Here is a 22,848-nt window from a genome sequence, read left to right as displayed (position 1 = left end):
AGTCTGATATTCAAAATTCTTAGATGCAGTTTAAATTTATAATCGCAAATTAAGGTAAAGATTTGTTTCTTCGGCAATTAAATGAAACCTATATATTATTTTAAAATTGTACTAAAAATGATTTTGAATATAATATCGAGCTATGAAAACCGTCCGAAAGTTGATTTACGTTTCTTGCCGGAAAGCGCCCAATAGAAATAAAATTAGCAACGTCGATATTGCAAACTCGCACTACTTCGAGATTTATCGACCTTCATGGCGCGTGCCTGCTTACGCTATTCTGTACAGTACGGAATTTAAAAGAGAAAGAAAGCTTTGAAAACAGTGTTTTTTCTCTCACACATGAGAGTAAAAATAATAGGGAAAAATAGTAGGGCGTAATTAATAACAATGCACTTCGGCGTAAGGTAGGGAATGTGCAATCTATATTTATTTTATCTATGGTTGAAGACTATCGTAACACAATTCGCTTGCGCCTTGCACATTTCCTGTCAAGCATTTCGGAGTTAGATTTCTCTCAGTTATACTTTGTCGCATTTTCAGCACTTAAAGCTAAGAAGATGCATGTAGATACATGATGCAAAGTTGGAAATTTGATATATCGGTGCCTGTTTTTTGACCGGAATGGACAGAAGTGCCGTTGGGGGCACTCTGTCAAACGGACACACACCTGCTCGACAGACGACATTTTCGGAGGCCAAGCGGCTGGTCCGCCGCGCCGTTCCTCTGCGCAAAAGCAAGGATTTCGCTTCTTATTGTGTCGCGACGGGAAAGTGTCCGCGTATAGCGGCGTCCGCCTCGGCTTTTCCCAGAGATATTCGTCTGCGCGCGAGCGGACGGCATCGCTTGGTGAAGGATCGCGGTCCTTCGAACGGGCCTGTCGCGGACTTGTTCGCGTCCGCACACGTACTTATCTCGTCTTGTGACTGGTGTAATTGGAGTTTCGGGTGGGTTTGCGTAGCTGTCGCGCGTTCGCCCACTGTGCAGCAAATTTACGACGTGTCGTTGTTGTCCCACGACAGTTGAAGTCATTCCGTTTTCGCGTGACAGAATTGCGCGAATTTCATAGAGTTCGTTTAAAATTGACGTAAGAAACCAACCGCCCAAGGAAAAGGCGATGTTACGCGATCGATAATCCGGCGCCCGATCCTGGAACGCTTGTACGATACGCCAATTGACGAACACACGTCCGCGCTCTGCGAAGTTGACTTTGCTCTCACGTCTCGAGCAAATACTATGGCACCTACTATGCCGACGGCATCTGTTCCGTGAGACATCCGGTCGTGCCGTGCTCGCATATTGCGGCGCCGGCGACGACGATGAGTTCGTTTGTCAAGCTTCCCCGTGCGCGCGACCAAAGGAAGCAAGTGACGTGAGATACGTGCGTGTATACGTGCGCGAGTGCGTGTATGTGTTTATGTGCGGGTGAGAGCGAGTCGCGCGGTGTGCAGCATCTTGTCCGCGGGATCTTTGCGGATGGACTTTTCTTCGAACCATTCTGACACATTTGGACGGGCATTCGGACGTGTACATTCGATTGTTCCTGCGCAGCGGCTACGGCCATTTTGAATCGATGATTGCTAGCCGCGGTGGCGCGGTGGCGATTGTCAACATCACCGCGCTGTAACACCAAAATCGGACGGTTTTACGTGTCACCGTATCTCGATCGTCAAGATTCTCGCTACGAAGCCTCCCCCGGAGAGCATTCGTGCTTGCGTATGTGCACACGTACGCACATACGCATGCACGCATACGCAATGCGTTATAGAACTTGGAAATGATGCTGCTAAGTCGAGCCTCTACTTTGCAGAGAAAATATCGATAAATGCAACAGTGACATTTGAGGAGCTCCTCCCTCTCCGCTGATTTCGAGGAAATAGGAAATCCATATTCCCAAAAGTTGGATTTGCGACGTGCGACAAGTAGAGAGAGAGAGAGAGAGAGAGAAGGAAAGACACGGTTGGGTTCATCCGCCAGCGACACGTCAATCGTTCGAATTTGACATGTGACCGTCAACAGTCGCGTTTACGTAAGTTGTGTCTCCTGAGTGAACATTCGCTCGATCATATTCGCATTCGCGAAGGAACATTCACTTTCAGTGCTCTTAGAATTTCTTCCGCATATTTTACGCACGTAAAATAATTTTCAGTTGACAGCCCGCTCAGGCTAACCTCAAAGTTGCGAGAGATCAGTGTCCTTGAGTATATAGTCGAGTATTCGTCAACTGTAATTGATCATCCAGTCTCATAGACAACACCTAGGAAGGCGGCAGAATCTCAAATTGCGAATAACGTGACTCTGCAAGAAACTTCTTGACTAACTATCAACGCCGAGGAACGTAGTCATTTTCGTTGCTCTGGTCGCGCGCGTCAAGCCGTATAAGCATTTTTTCATGAAGATTCCGCATCGGGTTGCATCGAGACAGTGTACATGAAACTCTAAGAATAATTCTGGCATTAATTAAACCAAGGTACTTTCCTAGATTAACAATTCCTGGACTAGCAATTCGCAGTCCTATTTTAAATTAGCAACTCCTACATTAGTGACTTATCGGCTCTTTCTATATTAACACCTAGATTAGCAACTGGCCGCCCGTTTCTTTAGGTTATAATTGTACTTATAAACGAAAGACAGAAAGAAAAGACCGAATTAATCGGGCTTGACGTCGGTACAACTGGTTCGGTACAACCATCGTAGTCTAAGCATGTCGCATTTGTTTGATTGAAAATTGCCAGTGCAACGCGGCATCTTCAATGCGGCACGGATCGTCGAATTTAAGAGCAATCCTTTCGAGGTTCAATAGCCCTTGAGGGGTAGAGAACAAGAAGGAGAGACAAAAAGGGATGGTGAGAAGAGAGCCATGAGCACGGCGGATACCGCGCTGTCAATTTCGATCAAAATGGCCCCAGGGCCGGAACATCGCCAGGAACCGGTAGCTCCTGACAAAATTGCCGAGAGCGATCAAACTGCTACCGCCGCCGCCACCACCGCCACCGCCGCCACCGCTGACATCGTTGTCAATGCGGAGAATATTGATGTTACAACGACCGATAGCAGCAATAATAGCAACAACGATTCCGTCGTTGCTTCTGCCGCCGCCGCCGCCGTCATCGTTACGGAACAAAGTTCGAACATCGAGATCGCTCCAGCTAATTTTGCCACTAGCATCGATTCGATCAACCAAAGCTCGCCGCCGAGCAACGGCACCGACAGCAAACAGGTGAGCATCGCGGCGGTCGCATCGAAGAATCGAATCCAAATACCAAGTCTCGGCAGGAATATTGTTTTTTTACACTAAAATTGTCACGTATATTTTACAAAATAGGAACAGGCTCGCAAAATGCTCTGCGACATTTTAAGATTACGGTCAATCATCTAGAATATCCTATTGCATCTCATTATCTAATTCCAAGGTATAAACCGTTGAGGACATGGTGTATAAAATTGTGACAATTCAGATACTTGATCAACAATTCAGAAATTCAACTTCTTGATCAAATTTCGAAAACATTTTTTATTTTTACATTGTCAGATGCTTGTCAGATGCTGTATATAAGGACTGTGATGCTATATATAAGCACTGATGATAAGTGCTAAAAATTAATAAGTAATTAGATAGAAGATTAGAAAATGGTTGAAATTAATAACTTAGCAATCAATAAAAAGGCAACTTAAGTATTGTTTAGGTATTAGTAGAATGTTAATGGGCATAAAAAATAGGCATTAGTACATAATTTTCATTAGCGTGAAAAACTCATTGCATAAGAGTAACATTCATAACAAAGTGCAATGACGTGGACGACACTCGACAATAATTTTTTTTATTTTCGTTCTTGTTTTTCTTGCTTTTAGATATTGAACACAATCTATATGTTATGTAATCAAACCAGTCAAGCGATTGATTCATTTGTTTGATTTTCAGTAAAACTGAATTATGATTTCTCTCGTGAATAATGATCGATTTATTTGTGTCATTGATGGTAATTATACATCATTAATAAACTAGATTGTTCTCTTCTAACTAGTAATTTGTCTTTCAGAAGAGAACATCAGAAAAATACCATTATTTCGATAGTACGATCAATTTTATTTAAAAAATGTAAGGATTTTACATACATTTAGCTTTTCTCATTTTAATGAAAGCTTGTATAGCGTAATGAAAAAAGGTTTGAGAAATAATAAAAAGTTCGTGTTCTCTATCGGTCTTTAAATCTTCAAATTATATTGAAAGGTCATTATTTTTATTAGAAAAACGCATTTTGTGCCAGTTTTTATCGCGATTTAAGGACACGCTTGGTTACACTCCTGAAATGGTCGTACTGACCCTCGGTAGAGCGAGGACGCGTCGCACAAACGTGTGTTCTCGATACCCCTTTTCAGCGTTCGATTAGTTCATGCGATTTTTTTTTCAATCAGTTAAGCAACTTGATCGCAAACAAAAAGGTCGCCAATTAGGAATTTGATTGCTGACTTACAAATATTGCGTAATAACAATAAGAATCAAACCTCAGAGCTATTGTGCTTAAAAAATTATACTAGTAGAGATACGTATGCACACTTGTTTGCGATGTCTTAAAGCAGTTGAATAAGAATTTCGGTATATCTTTGCAATGTTTTAAATGTATTTTACGAAGGCGCTATGTAATGTGAGTTGATATATTCCTAATTTTAAAATTAATTAGAGATGCGATAAATTAGTAGTTTTTTAAATAGGCACTTTGATCATTACATTAGTAATTAATTAACATGTATTTATACTACACATCTGAATTTGAATTTTAGTAGTTTCAAGTTAAAGGTGAATTAAGACACGATAAATACGAGACAAATACACGAATTAAACTCACAAACAGCGTGTCGCTTTACATACTTGACATATTGAGAATGAATATTTGTTATTGTTAAATATTTGCTTGCTACATCATATTTATGACTAATAGCCTATTTATAACTGTAAACTATTTATCAAAAGAAGCGGCCTCATCCTTTTCTACATCATCATCTATCATTTTTGCTCGTTAATTATTGCATAGTTTATTCATAGTAATTAGTCTTGTATCTTATTTTTCTATTTTGTTATTTGTTCCCTTTTCACCTATTTTTTTATACGTTTGTTAAGCACAAACGTTAATTGCTCGATTATTACACAGTAGATATAAAGATTCACTTATTCTGATTGAGAAAAATATAACTATTTGTCACTTGATTCGCCTCTATGTTAGCTTTATTACTCAGAAATATTCATGTATAATTCAAAATTCTTATTGTTCTTACGCAATAGCGATTTCTATTATCTCATTATAAAAGATGAACGTACGATTTGTTGATTTGCATCTCTATTCACGCAAACATCTTGTACACATTGAATTTATATCGTATAGATATCAATTTGGTGGAAATATTTCTTACGAACTTTTTATTATTTTCGACTCAGCATTAAACGATATTGGCGATATTGAACTGCAGTAATCCAACGTGATTCATAGACGATAAAACCAAAGTGACTGCAGTACGATATCGCGAACGTTTCTTATTAGTTACGTTATTATTTTGATAACACATCTTATTGCTTGACTTGACATATTTGAGACACAACACAGTGTCCTTGCATTTCTGACATTAATGATATTTCTCGAGTTACTATATCTGAGTATTAGACAATTGAGTACTAAACTACTGTTTGCATTGCGAATGTGACAGTGCATCTTTAAACAATTAGTCAGAAGAAAGGTATACTCTAGGCGTTTCTTGCATTGTCAGAAAGTTCAATAAAGCCAAAAGTTCACGACGTTAACGCACTTACTTGGAGTTAAATCCGCCTCATTCTCTCAATTTCAAATAATAGTATTATTTTCGAAACACAAACTGAATACACACGCACAATCACCGCTAAAAGAATGTTCCATTTCATTTATGACAATGAGATTTCATCATTGCGGATGCTGATTCTTGTTTTTGTTTACACAATGTGAACGTGACATCGCACAAGATTTATTTTCGTGTATCTATTGATCGAGAACTGATTCACTGAAACTATCGTTCTAATCAATTTCTCAATCTTATCATTGATTAGAATTAAAATGCATTCTTTATTTTTATCTTGTTCTTCTATTCTTGACGCTCGCGATTTATCGAATATTGCGAAAGAGAGATGATTGTGTACAATTTCAACTTTATATTAATCAGATTTATTTTGCGAAAAGCATTTAATCGTTGCTTTTTGAATATACAATTTATTTATGTAGTTGCTTTCCCCACAAGTCTATTTCTGGAACGGTTTTTAGTCAAAATCGTCTTTAACATGCTTCCAAAATGCTGTATATTTATAACTGTCAAATAAAAATTATAAATTTACCTGGCATGTTGAAGTACTTGAGAAGATATTGGATACAAGATTGGATTATGAAAGCACAGATTGTGCTTTCTGACGAGAAACGCAAATTGATTTCCGATTTTCGCAGTCCAATCTCATATTTAAAATACATACGGCTCAAGTTCGTAATCGCTAATTAAGGGAAAGATTTTTTTTCTTTGGTAATTTGCACAAATCTGTGTAGTATTTGAAAAGCGAACGAAAGACGATCTTGAATCGCACGATGAAAAATGTTCCAGAGGGAAATCCACGTGTGCGTTAATTTGTGTTCCTTGTTAGAACACAAATAGGAAAGGATGTCGAGGAAGCCCCTGGTGTGGCGCCTTCGGCCTTCTTACACTCCTGGCCGTGCTTTCAGTATAATGGCGGCGGCCATGCTGGGAAGAGCGCGCCGCGCCCGCTCGTCACAGTAGCTTTCAAAAACCGGGACACGTTCTCGCCGCATCGCCGACGTTTCCACCGGCTGTACGTCGACGACGACGCGTTGTATCCGCACTTCGGGCATCGGTGACACGTGCCGGGACGCGCGACATTCGTTCGTTCGCGTGCTGAAAACCGACAGCGCAGCGAACACGACCGCAAAGCGGCGGTGAAGAGAGCGAGTTGCGAGTGCGTGCGGCCAGAGAGAGAGCAAGACCCGGCCGTGTGTGTTCTCTAAAAATATAAATTCCGTGCCGGCATTGCCCAGCAGATTTCTTTCCGCCGTCTCTCGTAAGTCACCTCGATATTTCTCGTCGCCTTGTTTGCTCGCTCGCGTTTTAATTAGCGTAATCGCTAGTGCGCTATCGATCTCACGGATGGCAACGTTTCGAACTCCTCGCATTATTTGCATCACCCTCGACGACGGTCGTCGATCTACGCAGTAAATCGTTCGTTATTCGTCGCCTTCGTCGACCTCTTTGTTCTCGTGTCTTTCGCGCATGACTCTGTAAGAAATTCGGACTCTCCGACGATCACCGTCGTGTCATTGAAAATGTATCCACTTTAATATTAAACAAGTTGAGAAAATTTTATAAAAATATAATCAACATGGTGCAATTTCTGCAACTTTGCATAAATGGCGTAATTTTTTCAGTTGTTCTCATTTTTAGGAAGAACCAGCAACTCTGTCTGCGTTAAATGAGGGTGAATTACGTGCTTTGCTGGATGAAGCTATAACATACAAGTGCCCTAAAGATCGAGAGGGCAAATCTAATCTCTTTAAGGTATCTATAGTTTTTGAAACAACACTACTTGTAAACTGTTAAAAACATAAAATATAAACATGACACTATTTAAGAGCGTTAAAGAGCAAATATACAGAGCATCTGCTTTCTAGGAACTTTTACAAGAAGCAGAAGCAGATGAGACCGAGGAAGGACGTAGGGTAATATCTAATTCACGTTGTCTCCCTGGTTCAAATCGTAGAAGACATAAGCGGGAATCCGTTTCCGAGCGTTTGACACATGGTGGATCATTGCAAAATTTAGCTCAACCTCTTGCTTCAGAGTTCGATAGTAGCTTTGCTTATCTGACATCTAGTTCGTGTCATACTTACGGAAGCAGTAGGAGAAAGAACAAGAAATATACAGGACCTAGTGTCTCTGCTAGACAGAGGGAAGGTGGATCATTACCATCGAATGTAAATGCGTCACATAGCCTTGCTTCTTTGGCCAATCTAGATCTAATATTCGACAAGAAGGTATTTATAATTAAATTTGATGTATCTTTCCAATATTTAAACAAAATGTTTGTTTTATTAATAATGATAAGTCGTATGAAAAATACCTTTGAGAAATGTTTACATTATGAGATTTTGAATAGCTTATTAGCAATTTTTTTCATCTGTTTGTAAAGCGGAGTTTCTGTGAAGAGCGATCGGCATACGATTGGACCAATAAGGAAAAATCCAAATCTTTAGACAAACCATCATATACCAGTACAAAGAAGGAAGAAAAAGAAAAAGAGAAGAAAGACTCGAAAAGAGACACTGCTAGTTTAGGAGAGGCAGAATCTGAAATAAGAGAGAAAAAACTTAGTAAAGTAAAATACGGAACAAATGAGATGCTGGAATCAGATAATCCACCCCCGGAATATAAATCAGATTACATGGTGATCGATTTGGGCGATGTTGAGGTATCATTTGTGTTAAGTAATATTAGACATTGGAAAAATTGTTTTTTTTTTTTTTTTTTTTTTAATTTTTTAAGAACTTATTAAAGACTTTAATGAAGACGAAAAGGCTAGGTAAATGAAATAAGAGATATTCTTTCTCATGTGTTACAGGTAGGTGCTATCAGTGAGAGAAATGTTGGGTCTACAGCAAGCGGAGTTCAGAGACCACGTTCATTAGACACCGAAAACGATGAGGGAACTGAAATGAAAATTATTGAACCGCGTAAACCTATCCATTATGTCACACGGGCAACTATAGACTTAGCACATCAACAAATTCAACAAACTCAACAAACTCAACAAACTCAACAAACTCAACAAACTCCTGTGGACTCTGCTGTAGATTTCTCTCTTCGTGATCAGAAGCAAGAGAAATCAAAAATGTCCGTTAATGGTACAGAGGTGACGGGGGCTTTGTCATTCCAACCACACAACAGTATAAAATATGCTATAGGAGGCTCCAACAGTTCTAGCACTACCCAGAGCAAGATCGTGCCGAGTTTGTGTTCTGTGATGCCAACGTCTTGGCAAACGCAGAATATAACAATGGGTAAAATTACATATTAATGCATGTATATTATATGCGATATATATATATATATATATATATATATATATATATATATATATATATATAGCGATGTATATTAAACTTTTATATATTCAAAGATTATATTATAAAAAAAATATTTAAATGCATGTGCGTTTTTATTCATTTTCAAAGTTAATAGAATCATTGATTATAAACTGAAGTACGTGGATTGTGCACAGAAGGCCCCAGGTACACGACGCAGCACATCACAATGAAGGATCCATCCGTGTCGGGAGAAAAGAAATCGTTGGACGAAAACGGAAACGCAGTGCAGACTTACAACGGCGAGCGAAAGAAGCCAAGGAGGAAACACACTCAGGAACATAATGTCAAAGTTTATAACGCTGAAAATGTCGAGGGTCATCGTAACGAGGATATCGACAGTCTGATTAACTTTATTGAGAATAAAGAATCCAAAAACAAGAAAGGAAAGACCAGCAATCCCGTTAGAGTGAAGACCAGTTCTGGCACAAAACCGAGAACTAGAGAAAAAGATGCAAAAAGGGAACAGTTACCCTCCAAGCTGCAGAAGTCTAATTCTTTGGAAGAAATTTCCAAGACAAAATTGGAGGATCTCACGATGGAGAAGAGCGTCAGTTCCAGTGGAGCGAGCAGCATATCTAGCCAACATGGTATGCCTTTTATTTATATTCAGCGCTTTTGCATATAATTGATCACATATCTTTTCTAATATTTATATATCTTCAATATCTAGTTTTTCTAACATTTTTATCTGGATGATAGGTGTGAATGTGGCGTTACGACGCCCGAAACAAAGAAGCACTGGAGACGCAGCGGTTGATAGTCGAGGCGACAGGCGATCGTGGGGAACAGAGGAAGGTCAATCGATATATTGCAACGACACTGGGGAAGATTATGCCGGTCGCCGTAATTCCAACAAGAAGATTAATGCAGAACCGGAACACGAGACGGAGTTTTTGGTGGTTACGAAGAAAAAGAAGAGCAAGAAACAGAGAAGGAGCTCCAGTGGCGGCAGAGCGCAAAATCTCACGACATCAGCATCGTATCTGCAGAATTCCAGGGGATTCTCTAACGATTACAGGACACCGCTCTCTCCCGAACTCCGAAGAAAATCAGCGAGCAGTATGCCTCCAAGGTAAAATTGAAAGATCAACCATTCGATTCACAAGTTCTGCCACGCGGTGCGATTTTCTGTGCTAGAAGATCTAGTAAATTACTAAAAATGTTGTACAGTGCATTTCTAGTAGTTTTTCGCATGCGATCCAGCATGAAAAATCGCACCGTGTGCCGCTAGCTTTAGACAGAAAAATAATATAAAATATTCAATTGTTCTTTGCAGTGACAAGTCGGATAGTAGCGACTTGGATTCGGTCCATTCGTTGCCGGTTACGTCAAACACCTCGAAGCACAATTTGTCCAAAGTCGCGACGTCGTCGGGCGGTACTCCGCAAGCGAGTTACGCGGACATAGCGCGCATGGCCACCATTAATATATCACACAATCTAAACATGTCCGCCATCGGTCCATGCAGCATGCTGAACACAGCATCGTGGCCCAGTGTTCCGCCAAAGACTTATTCGGAGCCGGACAAAGTGCCTCAAGATTATTACCCGAGCCTAGACGAGATACAGCATACGGAGAAGAAAGTGAAGCAGCAACAGAACTTGGCCCAAACGAATCATGCGGCAGCGAGTTTGAGTCTGGTCTTCGAAAAGCCACTTTCGCCGACTTTGAAAATGAAAAGTTCGTCGGACAGAAAAAAGGCCGAGGATCAAGAGGAAGCCATTAATAAAAACATGCAAGTATTTAAATACGTGCAAGACATCGAAAAGATGCATGAAAGCCTAACGCAGCAGGAACAGAAGCATGCGACTTGCAGCAATTACAATGCAAATTTAAATGAGAGTACCGCGAGTACAAACGTCGTGACGCCAAAACTGAGTAACATTAATACAACGATGAATTATAGTCCAGTCGATGCCGATAATAATACCAACTGCACTGTCAACAATAAAGATTCTCTTACGCATTCGAGAGCTAACAATCCTCGCTCTCGTAGAAATTATATACACAGTAATCAAAATGTACAAACTCAGAGTTCGTACGAAGAACAACATAGTAAAAAGCCTTATCACGATGAGGTGGTTAAGAAGGCGCACAGTATCGATGTTCCACAGTCTGAGAGCAGAGCGAATCTGACAACCGCGTCGCACGACAGCGCGGACGCGCAGAAATTGAAAGTCATAAAACCTGCGCAAGAGTCGCAAAGCATCGAAACCGAGCCTGGCAACAACAAAACAATCTATAGCGATCCGAGGACAGCGAAGGTTGTGAAAGAACATCAGAATATCGCGATGAAGCATGATGTGGCGAAAGTAGTAGTTTGTCAGACGCAAAATAATCCGAAGCAAGATAATAATCCGCAGGACGTGGAGAACAAGAAAACGAAATCGCAGAGTACACAGTCCGATAAGGATCAGTCGCAAAAGCCGTCTACGGAGACACAGCCGACGAAGAATTCCACTCCCAGACCTGCGGTGATCTTGCTGGACGAAACTTCCTCGGATATCGCCAAGAATAACAACCTGCCGACGGAGCTTACGTTTGGCTTTGAGATAAACGAACTGTTGCTTTCGGAGGACAACGGCAACGAGGAGACTCCAGTGACATCGACAAGCCCCGCTTTTTCTCCAGCTGTGCCGCCGCTCGTGAACAAACCGCCGCCTAACAACTACGAGAGGAATCCGCCGTTATTCGCCGAGAAATCCGTGAGATATGACAAGTTCTCGTCCGGTTATCACATGCAACCACCGAGCGCTCATGTGACGCCGACAAACGCTCACGTGACGCCTGTGCATCCGGTCATGATGCAACCACTGCCGTACATGAGCTATCCTACGACCCGATTTCCGCCGCCCACGTATCTTCCACCGCCGCCTCCACCGCCACCCGGAATCATGGAGAAATTCCATCCGCCGAAGGAAGACTTCTCTATGCTTTACGTAGCGCCCGAGGAAGAGCTGAACGTGCAGACGTACAACCACGATAAGATTGTGTCGTTCGTCGGCTTGGGTAAGACACCGCACATAATGCCGTATCACAATTTAGAACAAGTTTTGTATCGCTGTATTAGAGATTATTGTTGAAGATGTCTTTGAAAAATTTGCGTTTATTTTATGACTGGTCAATTAATCTTTTATTTTTTTCCAGTACTTTTTTTATTTTGAAATTTTAATGGACAAACTTGTTCCAAATTGAGGAACTAAAAACAGAAAAAATATATTGTTTAGCTTTTTTTAATTATTTAGTAAGGAAATTTGAGCACTAAATTACTCCAGACAAGGGATTTTTTTGATGTTTTACACTGTTGGCGTTGCCATGAGCTACTAATCAATTCAATTTTCAAAATTATGTGATTGTTTTTGGTATAAATCTTTCGGTTTGCATGTAAAAAATACTTTATTTTTGCCTGAAATTTTAAGCTATTTGAAAAATTTGGTTTTCAAGGTTTGAGCAAACACCCTCCAGCAGTTCTTTAATCAAGTTATTTATTTATTCCATTGCCCTCTTAATTATTTAATTTCTGTTAACAGCGTGGGATGCAGTCATGAGAGAAATGCCCGTGACTGCGACTGGCCGCATACAATTTTACAGTGGACAGTGAAGTGAAAATTGTCGACGCGCCGAAGGAAATAAGCAGTAACAGTAACTTTTGTACTGGTAAATTACTTCCATTACAAATAGCTAGTTCGATGAGTGTCTCGTTGATACACGAGATCAAATACTTTTACGTGTTGCGTGCACAGTTGCTTCTTTCGAGCACGGGCGTAAAGTTCGCTCGTGACGAAATTATCTGTCTTCTTTGAGTCAAACGCTGACTTGTGCGAGATTAGTGAAGCTAAGCGGTGCGAAGTGTGCCTCAAGAGATAATAATAGCAATGTACATATAAATCAGTCACCAAAAACAGTGGGAAAACAGAGAGCAGAAGGGTAAAGTGTATATTCCAATGTACAATGTGCTTGCGTAAATTTCTCACACACTGTTGACAGTGTCGTAAAACTGCAGTATTGACAATTAGCGACATTGGTCGAAAAAGAAAAAAATAAAAATAGGATTTTCAATGGTGAAATTCTTTCTGAATGCACATATTACAGGTGGACGTAGCCTGTGTGACTGTGGTATGTCAGTGAAAATTATTTGGGGCTGACAAAATGGACTTGTATGTACTATAGCCTGGCATTCTAAAAAAACTCCCTAAACTGAGTTTTGAAAATGTCAAAGCTCAAAATCTGGTCAAATGTCTGTGAAGATAGAATGCGGAATGTATCGCAAAACGCTAAATTTTTACACAGACTTGCTTATTTAATAAATAACTAATAATTATTTGTAATGATAATTATAAGGAGATACTTGCTTGTGATCAGTAAAAATACGGATGGTGTGAATGTGTGTATAATTTCGTGTAGAGTTTCTTCAATCGGTTGATGAAAGTGAGACTGCTGTTCGATCACAATATATTATCGCGTCAAAATATCTTTGAACTTTCTAGGGGCTCTAAGCGGAAGTTATTCCAAATTGATGGCATTTCACGTGAATAATAATGCTATAACTTTGGCGCGCATACTTTCGCATGACATGTTCGTAGCATGTTTGAATGATTATTTAGAATTTAAACGAGAGGATGCGTTCAAATAGACTTTATATTACATTTACGAATCACTGACAATATTAACTGCCCCTCGCTTACATGTTATTATCTATAATGTTACATAATCTCTTATTATTCCAGATTTCGTAGAAAAAATGACCGATTAACCGATATAATTTTTGATACGTAAAAGCCCGTGTGTACAATGAACGCATGTTGCAAAAGATTCATGCGGAAGATGGAAAGTTGAATTTTGTTCGACTTGACATGCTGCTGTTGAATGCGACTTGCGATCATTGTAGGAGTGGGCGTTGTTCCGAAAGTGCACAAGGATAATTTGTGTGCATTAATGCGTATCATTTGCTCATTAAATGTAACTTGACTTTTATAAAGTTGTATACGCGAAGTACTTTCCTAGTTCCTAAGTTTTCGTTTTTTCTTATCGAATCTTATCGTAGCTTACAAACGATAATCTACTCATTTTCAAAATGCAATCTTTTTAGTATATTGTTCTTCTGAGAATAAAAAATTTGGGGTCTTTGTCTTTTTTCGTGGCATTATTTACAGGCGTAAATAAAAAAAATATTGTCACTTTTTCAATAAAATGCATGTGTATGTATATGAAAGCGTATATGCTGGTTCATACTTTCAGTACATGTGTACATGAAGAAATGTGCACAGAATGGAGTTAATTCGATAACTCTGCAAACATTGATTTTATTTTAGTGAAAAATGTTTCAGATAAATATTGTATAATTCGAAGAAGGTCGTACGATGATGAATGATTTAAATTTTATCTCTGGTAATTTTTAAAATTTTAAGACTCTTCAATCTTGTAAGTCAAAATTAATTTCGTTTTGCAATAAAAATTATAGAACATTTAATTAATGATGAAACAAATTCAACTGTCTTGAATGAATTGTCTTCAAGCGACGTTTATCTGACTTGTATTTTGAATTTAAAAATTTATTATTAATCTATTAATGATAAATTAATAAATTTTGAAAAATATTGTCAACGTTGGACTTGGATACATTTCCGCATTCTTTTCTGAACTTTGTCAAAAATACATGCATTTTTATGACGATAATCTTTCATTTGCTTGAGTTAACTTTATTATTATTAATGCGTTATATTGCTTTCTTCGAGCTGTGCGAATTTTTCGCTAAAATCAACATTTACAGAGTTATCAAAGATTCTAGTGCTCTATTCTACATATAGTGACAAATTTAATCTTTTAAATTGACTATAAGTTAACTGGAAACAGTAGAAAAGATATATAATCGTATCTTTTATATTTGTATGCCTGTAAATGCCTAAAAATTGAGCCTAAGTATAATACGACTTTTAAATGTTAAAATACACAATTTTTAAATGTAAGTCTACGAACTCCGTAATCTCAGGCTATATTTATGGTCTGCATATTTTGCTCCAAGTACTAAACAGATTAAATATTAAGTGTTAATCATTTTGCGTTTAAACTAGTAGTTTTAGTTATATTTTTCAATTTGTTTTATGGTACTGCTTCTTATTATTGAAGCAAGAATGTGAGAATATACTCTATATTGAAAATGATTATTCTCGTATAAAAACGTGGTTGCATAACGTATTATTCAAAGCAATGTTCGTACAGCAGTCTCATACGTCGAGATAAGAATGAGTGAAGTGTCGTTGAAACTTATCGCCTTTATAGGTAATGATAAAGTAAAATTATCATGGATAAGTTTCATATGAAAGCATGAAAGTGTACTGTCTATTTAGTATTAACGCGAGAGTTAATTATTAATGAATTAGGATTGGTAAAGTTTGTTATATATCGTTTTTTCTTTGCGAAGATATCAAAATTGTGTAAAAACGACAAAAAAAAGATACCGTGCTCTGTTGAGACTTCTCATTTTTGTCCAGTACGTAGGAAATAGTCCAGCTGGAAGTACAGCTTTCGAGATAATTGAGAAATTGAGATTATTTAATTGTACGACGCAAGCATCATGTGACGCATATCGGAGAGTAACTCGAAAAAAGTATAATCAGCTGAAATATTTGTTGCGAATATGACGAAAGATCCCGGTATGTTGGTTTTTTTCTTTTTTTTCTTTTTTTTCTTTATTTTTGTTTTAAAACAATTTTGTGAAACGTTCGTACGTTATATTGACTATACCAGACATTTACACGTGCCCACATGTTTTTTAGAGTTACCTCCTTTTTTTCCTAATATCACGTCTTACATTTAGCTCCGTTATCAATATTGAAATTGCATTCCAAAAGTCATTAAAAAAAAGGTATTTTTCTATTTTTTTGACCGGGAGAATTTTAAACAATTTTTTTGCACTTTTTTAATATTTTTTCCTCATATAGTATTCCAATTGTCCGATTTTTTTTTCTTTATTTTTATATACACGAGACACTCGGCTACCCACTTATGACAATTGTATGCGGTATCACCGTATCACACTTTGACGGAATCATTAAAATAAAAACGAGTAATACTTCTTTTGAGCTATTTTAAAAATCCGATATGCGAAAACCATACTGAACGAGTCGGGTGCTCCATTCGCCTTAAAATAACAAACTGCAGTCTCAACCTGTGCCATTGACTGGTTTAAATGGCCAAATGATAAGAGTTCGCAAGGTGTGCACTGTTAAATGATCCTGCCTTCCACCTTTTCTCTTTTTCCAGCGCTCGCGAGAGAGAAACCTAAGCGGGAGGGGAGAAAAATAGAAAGGAAGAGGACAGGACCGATTTAACAGTGTAAATAGCGAATGTGGGGAGGTACCTATGCTAGCCTGTGTCGCACATGTAGGGGATAAAATTACTGAACGACTTTCATTCAATGAACATATGACGAATGCGTGGACATTATCGCGGACCAGCCGGAACTTACTTTAGTGTCTTTGATCACCGTGTAATCGGGATCGACGATAACGAGAGTGACACAGCTTGAGAAAAACGACAAAAAAAAAAGAAGCAAAGCTACATTATAGATAAATCTATGTGCCCCTCCCCCCTCCCCCATACTGTTTTCGTTTATAAGTGTTTACGATGAGAAAAATAAATATATGTTTATTTTCTTTCATATCGATCTTGCATCCATCTCCATTCATTTACAGTCGCGATCGATTGGTGAACGTTTGAGTGTTCTCTAACAAAAAAAAAAAAAAAAAAAAACAAAAAAACGCTCGAGTTGTAAATAATAACGCAAATTCCCTTATCTCGTCTCACTCTTTTGCTTCTGCGCGTTGGCTTTTCGTTTACTCTGTTTATATTATTCCACCGTTGATTGAGCGTTGCTCGCTCGCGGAGCGATATGCGTAAGAAGCAAAGTTTCTATGTCCGCCGATATTCACCTGCTACAGCCGGTTATTGTAATTACTTGGGAGATGAGACGGAACAGGACGAGAAGCAACGGTACCGGAAGGAAAAAGGTTCTCGACAACCTCGATGTTAGTCTCTTACCGCTGTACAATTTGTTATTCGATATGAAACGATTCTTCTCGTATTGTACATACGATATTGTATGATATAACTCTATTGTATTATTATCAACACTACGGCAAAATTATCCAATTAGAATTATTATTAATGCCGCTATTAATAATAAGAGAATAAATGAGAGAGAGAGAGAGAAAGAAAGAGAGAGAGAGAGAGAGAGAAAGAAAGAGAAATTATGAGCGACTGTGTATATCAAAGCTATGATTTGCGTATGTGTGAAAGGCTGTGCTATCCAGCTGCAAAAAAAACCTTGTAACGCGAGTGTGTTGTTGCCAAAGTTCTCTTGCGAATGTAAAGTATGATAAGCAATGGTATTTGATGTCTGTTGGATTGTATCATTGACGCAACGAGCTTTGCCCCGAGAAATGGTAAATCAAAACTTGCGTGATAACATTTCGTCGTCTTCGGAGAAACGTGTTGGATGTTTTTTTAATGCATTTAATTAATGCATTTAGTCGTAATTTGAAAAATCGTGTTTTTATTTGAGTAATTTTAATTGTGTGCTATATATAAAAATTTCAATTTTTTTTTTTTTTTTTTTTTTTTTTTTTACTAAATTTCCCAAAAGAGATTTGAGATTTTTGAGACTTGGTAAATGATATATCTCAATCCATTGCCAATATTGAAAAATGCGTTTCAGAACTATCTAAAGAAGCTTGACTTTTTTTGGAAAATTTTGTAAAAATGTTCTTGTTAAACTATTAATACTTAATTGTTTGAAAAAAATCGCCCTGCACTGATTCGGACAAGGCAGGAGGGAACACGTTAAAAATTGCTTGCTACTATATTCTTTTGTAACATCCGTAACGACGATGGATTGTTAAGCTAATTACTGTGCGAGGGGAAAAATTGTGTACGTCAAAAACAAGAAAAAAAAAGAAAAAAAGAAAAAAATTGGAAAACCAGAAAACGTTAGGAAGGAAGCGAAGATATATCACGATTTATTCTCAGGTGATGTATTCACACACACACACACACACACACACATACGCACGCGCACACACATTATACAAACACACACACAACCCAGCCACACACACATACACACACATACATAATGACTTATTATTTTATTACTAATGATATTGTCAGATATACGTTGAAATTATCATGGACCATGGATGCGAGGAGTCATTTGGAGTTGTTGCCATGGAATGTAAAAAGAATATGCCGAAGTGTATGAGTGAGAGTGATAGAGAAAGAATGACAGAGGAAGAGAGAGAGAGAGAGAGAGAGAAATAGAGGACGAGAAAGTAGTAAACAAACATTTCACTACTTCTACAAAAAAGAAGAGGAAATTCTGAACTCCCCAAATGTATATTACACAACATTATATTACTGAGAGGAAAGCATGTAGTGTCGCCATTTGGCCTTTATGCTATCTTACTTGCGATTTCGTACAAGCTTTGCGTGCAATACTGTGATAAATGAGTCGTTCTATTTCATCCTTTTTCCTTAAAGCGCATGCACATACAATGTGTACACGTGAGACCGGCACGCGTATTCGGATAAGTCGCCTGTTTTTAACCGATCCCTTAAAGCGAATCATATCTGTAAACCATAAATTTTGTTTCTGGCACAATCGAATTTTGCGAGGTAAGAATTCGGTAGTTCACTGTGGCCTATTTTTGTTTTTTATTTTTTTTGTTTTTTTGTTTTTTTTTTCTTTTGCAATAATATGGAGATCACTCGCACGGTTCTGTTATGTCATTGTCGTAACAATATTATTATGTATGCGAGTGTCTCAGTACTAGTAATAAACAATGATACTTTATTACAATTTGTATGTCGATTATAATTACAGTCTATATTGCATATTTATATATATAATTTGTGAACATTTATAAACATCGCATTAGCTTTGTACTGCCATTGCATTGACATATTTGTTCCTAATTGTTGAATCGCAAGTTAATATAAGTTTGTTATTATGTTTGTTATATATATATAATCTATGTGTAAGAGTTAATTATCAATAACGTACTTGAGATCGCATTATTTCAATTCTTTAGACAGAGGATGGTAATCTTATTATTACCTCTTGAATATTTTACGTAACTTCCAAATAACAGTTTTCTATAATAATTAATAATAATTTTAGAATAATATGCCGACGGCAAAAGATTTCGATGGTGTTGTGTTATTAATGCGTTTAAGGAACCGATTCGAAACAGGCGGTTCTCCTGAAAAATCAATGTCCATATTATGCGCTTTGCGCGATTATTTTCCGAAGCTAAGCGATAGATCGCTAGTTTGGCGTGTTATTTTGCATCCGCAGAGGCTACGATCTGTGAATAAATGGTTTTTGTTGAAACGATTAATTATCGGAATGTGTGAAATCCTGACGTCTGCGTCTCGATATACCATAATGTAAATAATAACGATATTACCAAAAAAAAGAAAACTTGCTCTCCATCTATTGAACACCATTATTTGGAAAAATTCATTATTTCGAAAATAAATCAATTAAGTGTAAATAGATTATAACAAAAGTGAATATTGGGAAATAATGTTTCTCACAGATAACTGTTTTCGTTTTGAAGATACAAATAATATAAGTTTATTCAAAAAATGGCAGACACAAAGATTTACAATGTTTACTTTTAATTATTTTAATCTTAATGCTAAAACAGGTACATACATATTATATTATAGTATACATCTACAAACCATTTGTGTAACTCCTTATGTAATTTTTCAGTTTTGTCCCGAGTCCGCGGATGATAACTACGCAATTGTTAAATAGGAAAACTATCGACCGTGCTACGTTTAATCAGTCCTGAACGAATATTGCGGTGGTAACAGTAGGGTTCATTCTATAAAACACTTTCGTTCTTGTATTTTCAAGTTGTATGTATTCGATCTTCAGAGAAAGATGGGAGTAAAGAAAAAAATAAGAAAAAGTGCAACTGAAAGATACAGACCTGATATACGTAGAAATATTGACAGTTAAATACATATGACAAATGTACAGTAAAAAAAAAAAAAAAAAAAAAAAAAAAAAAAAAAAAAAATCACTGCTCCATGCATTGCTCCTTCTGATGTAAACCGTATCTTCTTTGCAGCTCTTCCTCCATCGCCTGCAATTGCTCTCTACTTTGTTCCTGCGTCATTTGCTCCATCAATTCGTGATTGTAGGTGGAGTGTAACATTAAAGCCAGTACTCCGGCTCGCGTCGCCATATTCGAACGGATCTGTCTCTCTTGCTCTACGAGCTCGTCGATCTTCAGCCACTGTCTCACCCTCTCCATGTCGATCTCCGCTCGTCGCAACTTCTCCCACATGTAATGTTTCACGCAGCTTTTTTTGGGTGCGCGACAGAATTCGCCCGTAACATCGAACACATTCGTAACCAATGGGCAACCGCATACTTCAGTGTCGCCGATTTTCGGATCCTTGCAGTGCTCCGGACAGAGGACACGAAGTCGCTTGCAGTAGGTCCTGTTCCCAGGATTATAAAAGTCGCAGAACATCACCTGGCCTTCGATGCGCGTTTTAAAGATTGAACCGAAGGACGCTTGTGATTCGTACTGCAAAATAATACAAGAATTATATTTTAATTGTGTACAATAGATATTAATTTTTATGTTATACGATGAACCATACTTTTACATTCGAGTGATTCATTTTGTATGGTCTTTCTATCGCAATATATATTTTACAATACCTTATTGAAACACTTTTCCATATGTTTAATAGCAGTTCTCGAATGGATCTCGTGGCCACACGTGATACAATACATGCTACTTTCCGTATCGTCATTGTCATCCACCTCTGCTTGTGGATCGATAGTCGCGTGCTTCGCACGCTCGACGATGCGATCCAGCTCGACGTGTCTTTTTTCCAGTTCTTGCAATATCCTGCGGACATCATGTTGTTGCTTTCTAACCGATTCCAGGGCACGCCTGTTGTTCTGTTCAGCAATGCACGCCGTCAATGACCATTCCTGTATCCGCTGTGGTAGCACCTGATAGATCCTACTCGTCGCCAGCTTTAACCCGCAATCGTCCGAACAATATTTACTGCCAGGCCGTGATTGTTTCGTGCATGCGGGTCCATAGCAGTGTCGTGGCGGCTCCAAGTGATCGTTTCTCTCATTACTCGAATCTCTCTTCCGCTTCTTGATCGACTTTGTTCCTTTATTAAGACTCTTGGAAGGTTTCAACGGATCTCCCAATACACGACAGGTCCGTTGTATACATCTGAGCTTTAGTCGCGTTGAAGGCCCGAATTTTTTCAGATGTCTATATATGTGAAATTTAACACAAAGTTAACAACAAGTCATTTAACACAAATTAAATCAAATCGCAAAAAATAATTATATCATAATTATATCTTCATAATTATATCTTTTACGTATTTACCTGCAGGCGTCACATTTTCCACAATTTTCTGTACGTAGACATCCTGTACATTCTCCGCAACGTTTTGAGGACTTTTTTTCTACACTAGGATCATAAGGTGCATCATATTCGTATCGATATCCTCTTTCCTTCTCATATTTTTTATGCTTCCTGTCATCTTGATCAGTCCTACGCGGTTTGTATCGTGTTATCAAAGTGGGATCTTCTTCTCTACAGCGCTGGACATAGTGAATTATATTATTAATAATAAAGAGTAAATATATTATTTGATTGAAAACAAGTTAAAAATCATGCTTACAACACAGAAAAATTGTTTAATATGTTTTGCATCTTTTTCAGTTATGTTTATGCAATCACCATGGTACCACTCTTCACAGGCATCACATCCTCTAAAATAATTGAAAAATAGTAAGAGTAATTTTCTGCCAAATAAGTAGATACAAAAATTTTAAATGATACAGTCATTTCAAACATTAATATTTCAGGAATTTTACTTACATCATAAAACGGGAACTGTCAGAACTTCTACAAATACAATATGCCTGGCCATCTTGTTTCAATAATGTTGCAATTTTGCTTTTTCTTTCTGGCAGCATAAACTGCTTGGCTATTTCTTCTTTCTGCAATATTAAAATTAATCTAAAGCTTCTTTTTGGAAAGAGGTTAGATTACATTTTAATTGTTATAATTTATCTATAAGAATTGTATAAAATAAATGGACAATTTAATTTTGATATGTTGTGATAATATTCTCGTGGCACAATTTATAGGCTAATAAAAATTCTATTTAATATATAATACAGTATCCAATATTCAATTTAATATAGCTGTGTGTATATAATTTTTATAGTTACCGATAAATTATGTTGTCTTTTATCAGCCATAATGAAGTATGTAATACACTTGAAGTAAAAAGAAAATTATATTTCTATCAATTCGCAAGATTTACACTATTTACACGCGCTTTACTAATATCGCCATGGCCATTGCATCAAACCATCAGCTTGGTGCAGTGACGTCAGATTTGAGACTGTGAGATGCAAACAGCAAGCAGCATTAGGGAGGGAATGCTGCACACATGCGTAAGCCACGTATGTACATGTGAGCTCTGCACTTTGGCTTGCTTTGGACACTAGAAAAGAGCAGACATACTATTTCTGTCTCCTTTTCTAATGGTCAGAAATGTTCCATTTTAGCCGGGATTTTATGAAATTGTTAACAGGAGCACATGATGATATAGGAGC

At 37.8% G+C, this 22,848-nt stretch overlaps 2 protein-coding genes across 3 annotated transcripts; one reads left to right on the top strand and one right to left on the bottom strand.

Annotated features, from left to right (window-relative positions):
- Positions 1-132: 132 nt before the first annotated feature.
- Positions 133-20,186, top strand: LOC105673538 (serine-rich adhesin for platelets). Of its 2 annotated transcripts, XM_067359665.1 has the most exons (10): positions 133-2,029; positions 2,150-3,220; positions 7,465-7,578; positions 7,692-8,054; positions 8,210-8,488; positions 8,639-9,077; positions 9,299-9,751; positions 9,864-10,236; positions 10,441-12,173; positions 12,695-20,186. In XM_067359665.1, exons 2-10 carry the CDS (start codon positions 2,861-2,863, stop codon positions 12,763-12,765), a joined length of 4,185 nt encoding a protein of 1,394 aa, XP_067215766.1. In that variant the 5' UTR covers positions 133-2,029; positions 2,150-2,860; the 3' UTR covers positions 12,766-20,186. The 2 variants fall into 2 exon arrangements, with proteins under 2 accessions (XP_067215766.1, XP_067215767.1); XM_067359666.1 differs by having other exon boundaries at positions 133-3,220; positions 9,302-9,751.
- On the bottom strand, positions 17,753-22,848 carry LOC105673481 (CXXC-type zinc finger protein 1-like). Its single transcript, XM_067359717.1, has 6 exons — positions 22,459-22,848; positions 22,103-22,224; positions 21,903-21,993; positions 21,605-21,822; positions 20,908-21,484; positions 17,753-20,770 (listed from the first exon to the last, which is right to left on the bottom strand). Exons 1-6 carry the CDS (start codon positions 22,486-22,488, stop codon positions 20,255-20,257), a joined length of 1,554 nt encoding a protein of 517 aa, XP_067215818.1. The 5' UTR covers positions 22,489-22,848; the 3' UTR covers positions 17,753-20,254.

The sequence above is a fragment of the Linepithema humile genome, chromosome 7, assembly GCF_040581485.1.
Source record: "Linepithema humile isolate Giens D197 chromosome 7, Lhum_UNIL_v1.0, whole genome shotgun sequence".
Classification (NCBI taxonomy): domain Eukaryota; kingdom Metazoa; phylum Arthropoda; class Insecta; order Hymenoptera; family Formicidae; genus Linepithema; species Linepithema humile.
The sequence above is the reverse complement of the archived record's forward strand: the minus strand, read 5'-3'. Positions and strand labels throughout refer to the sequence as shown.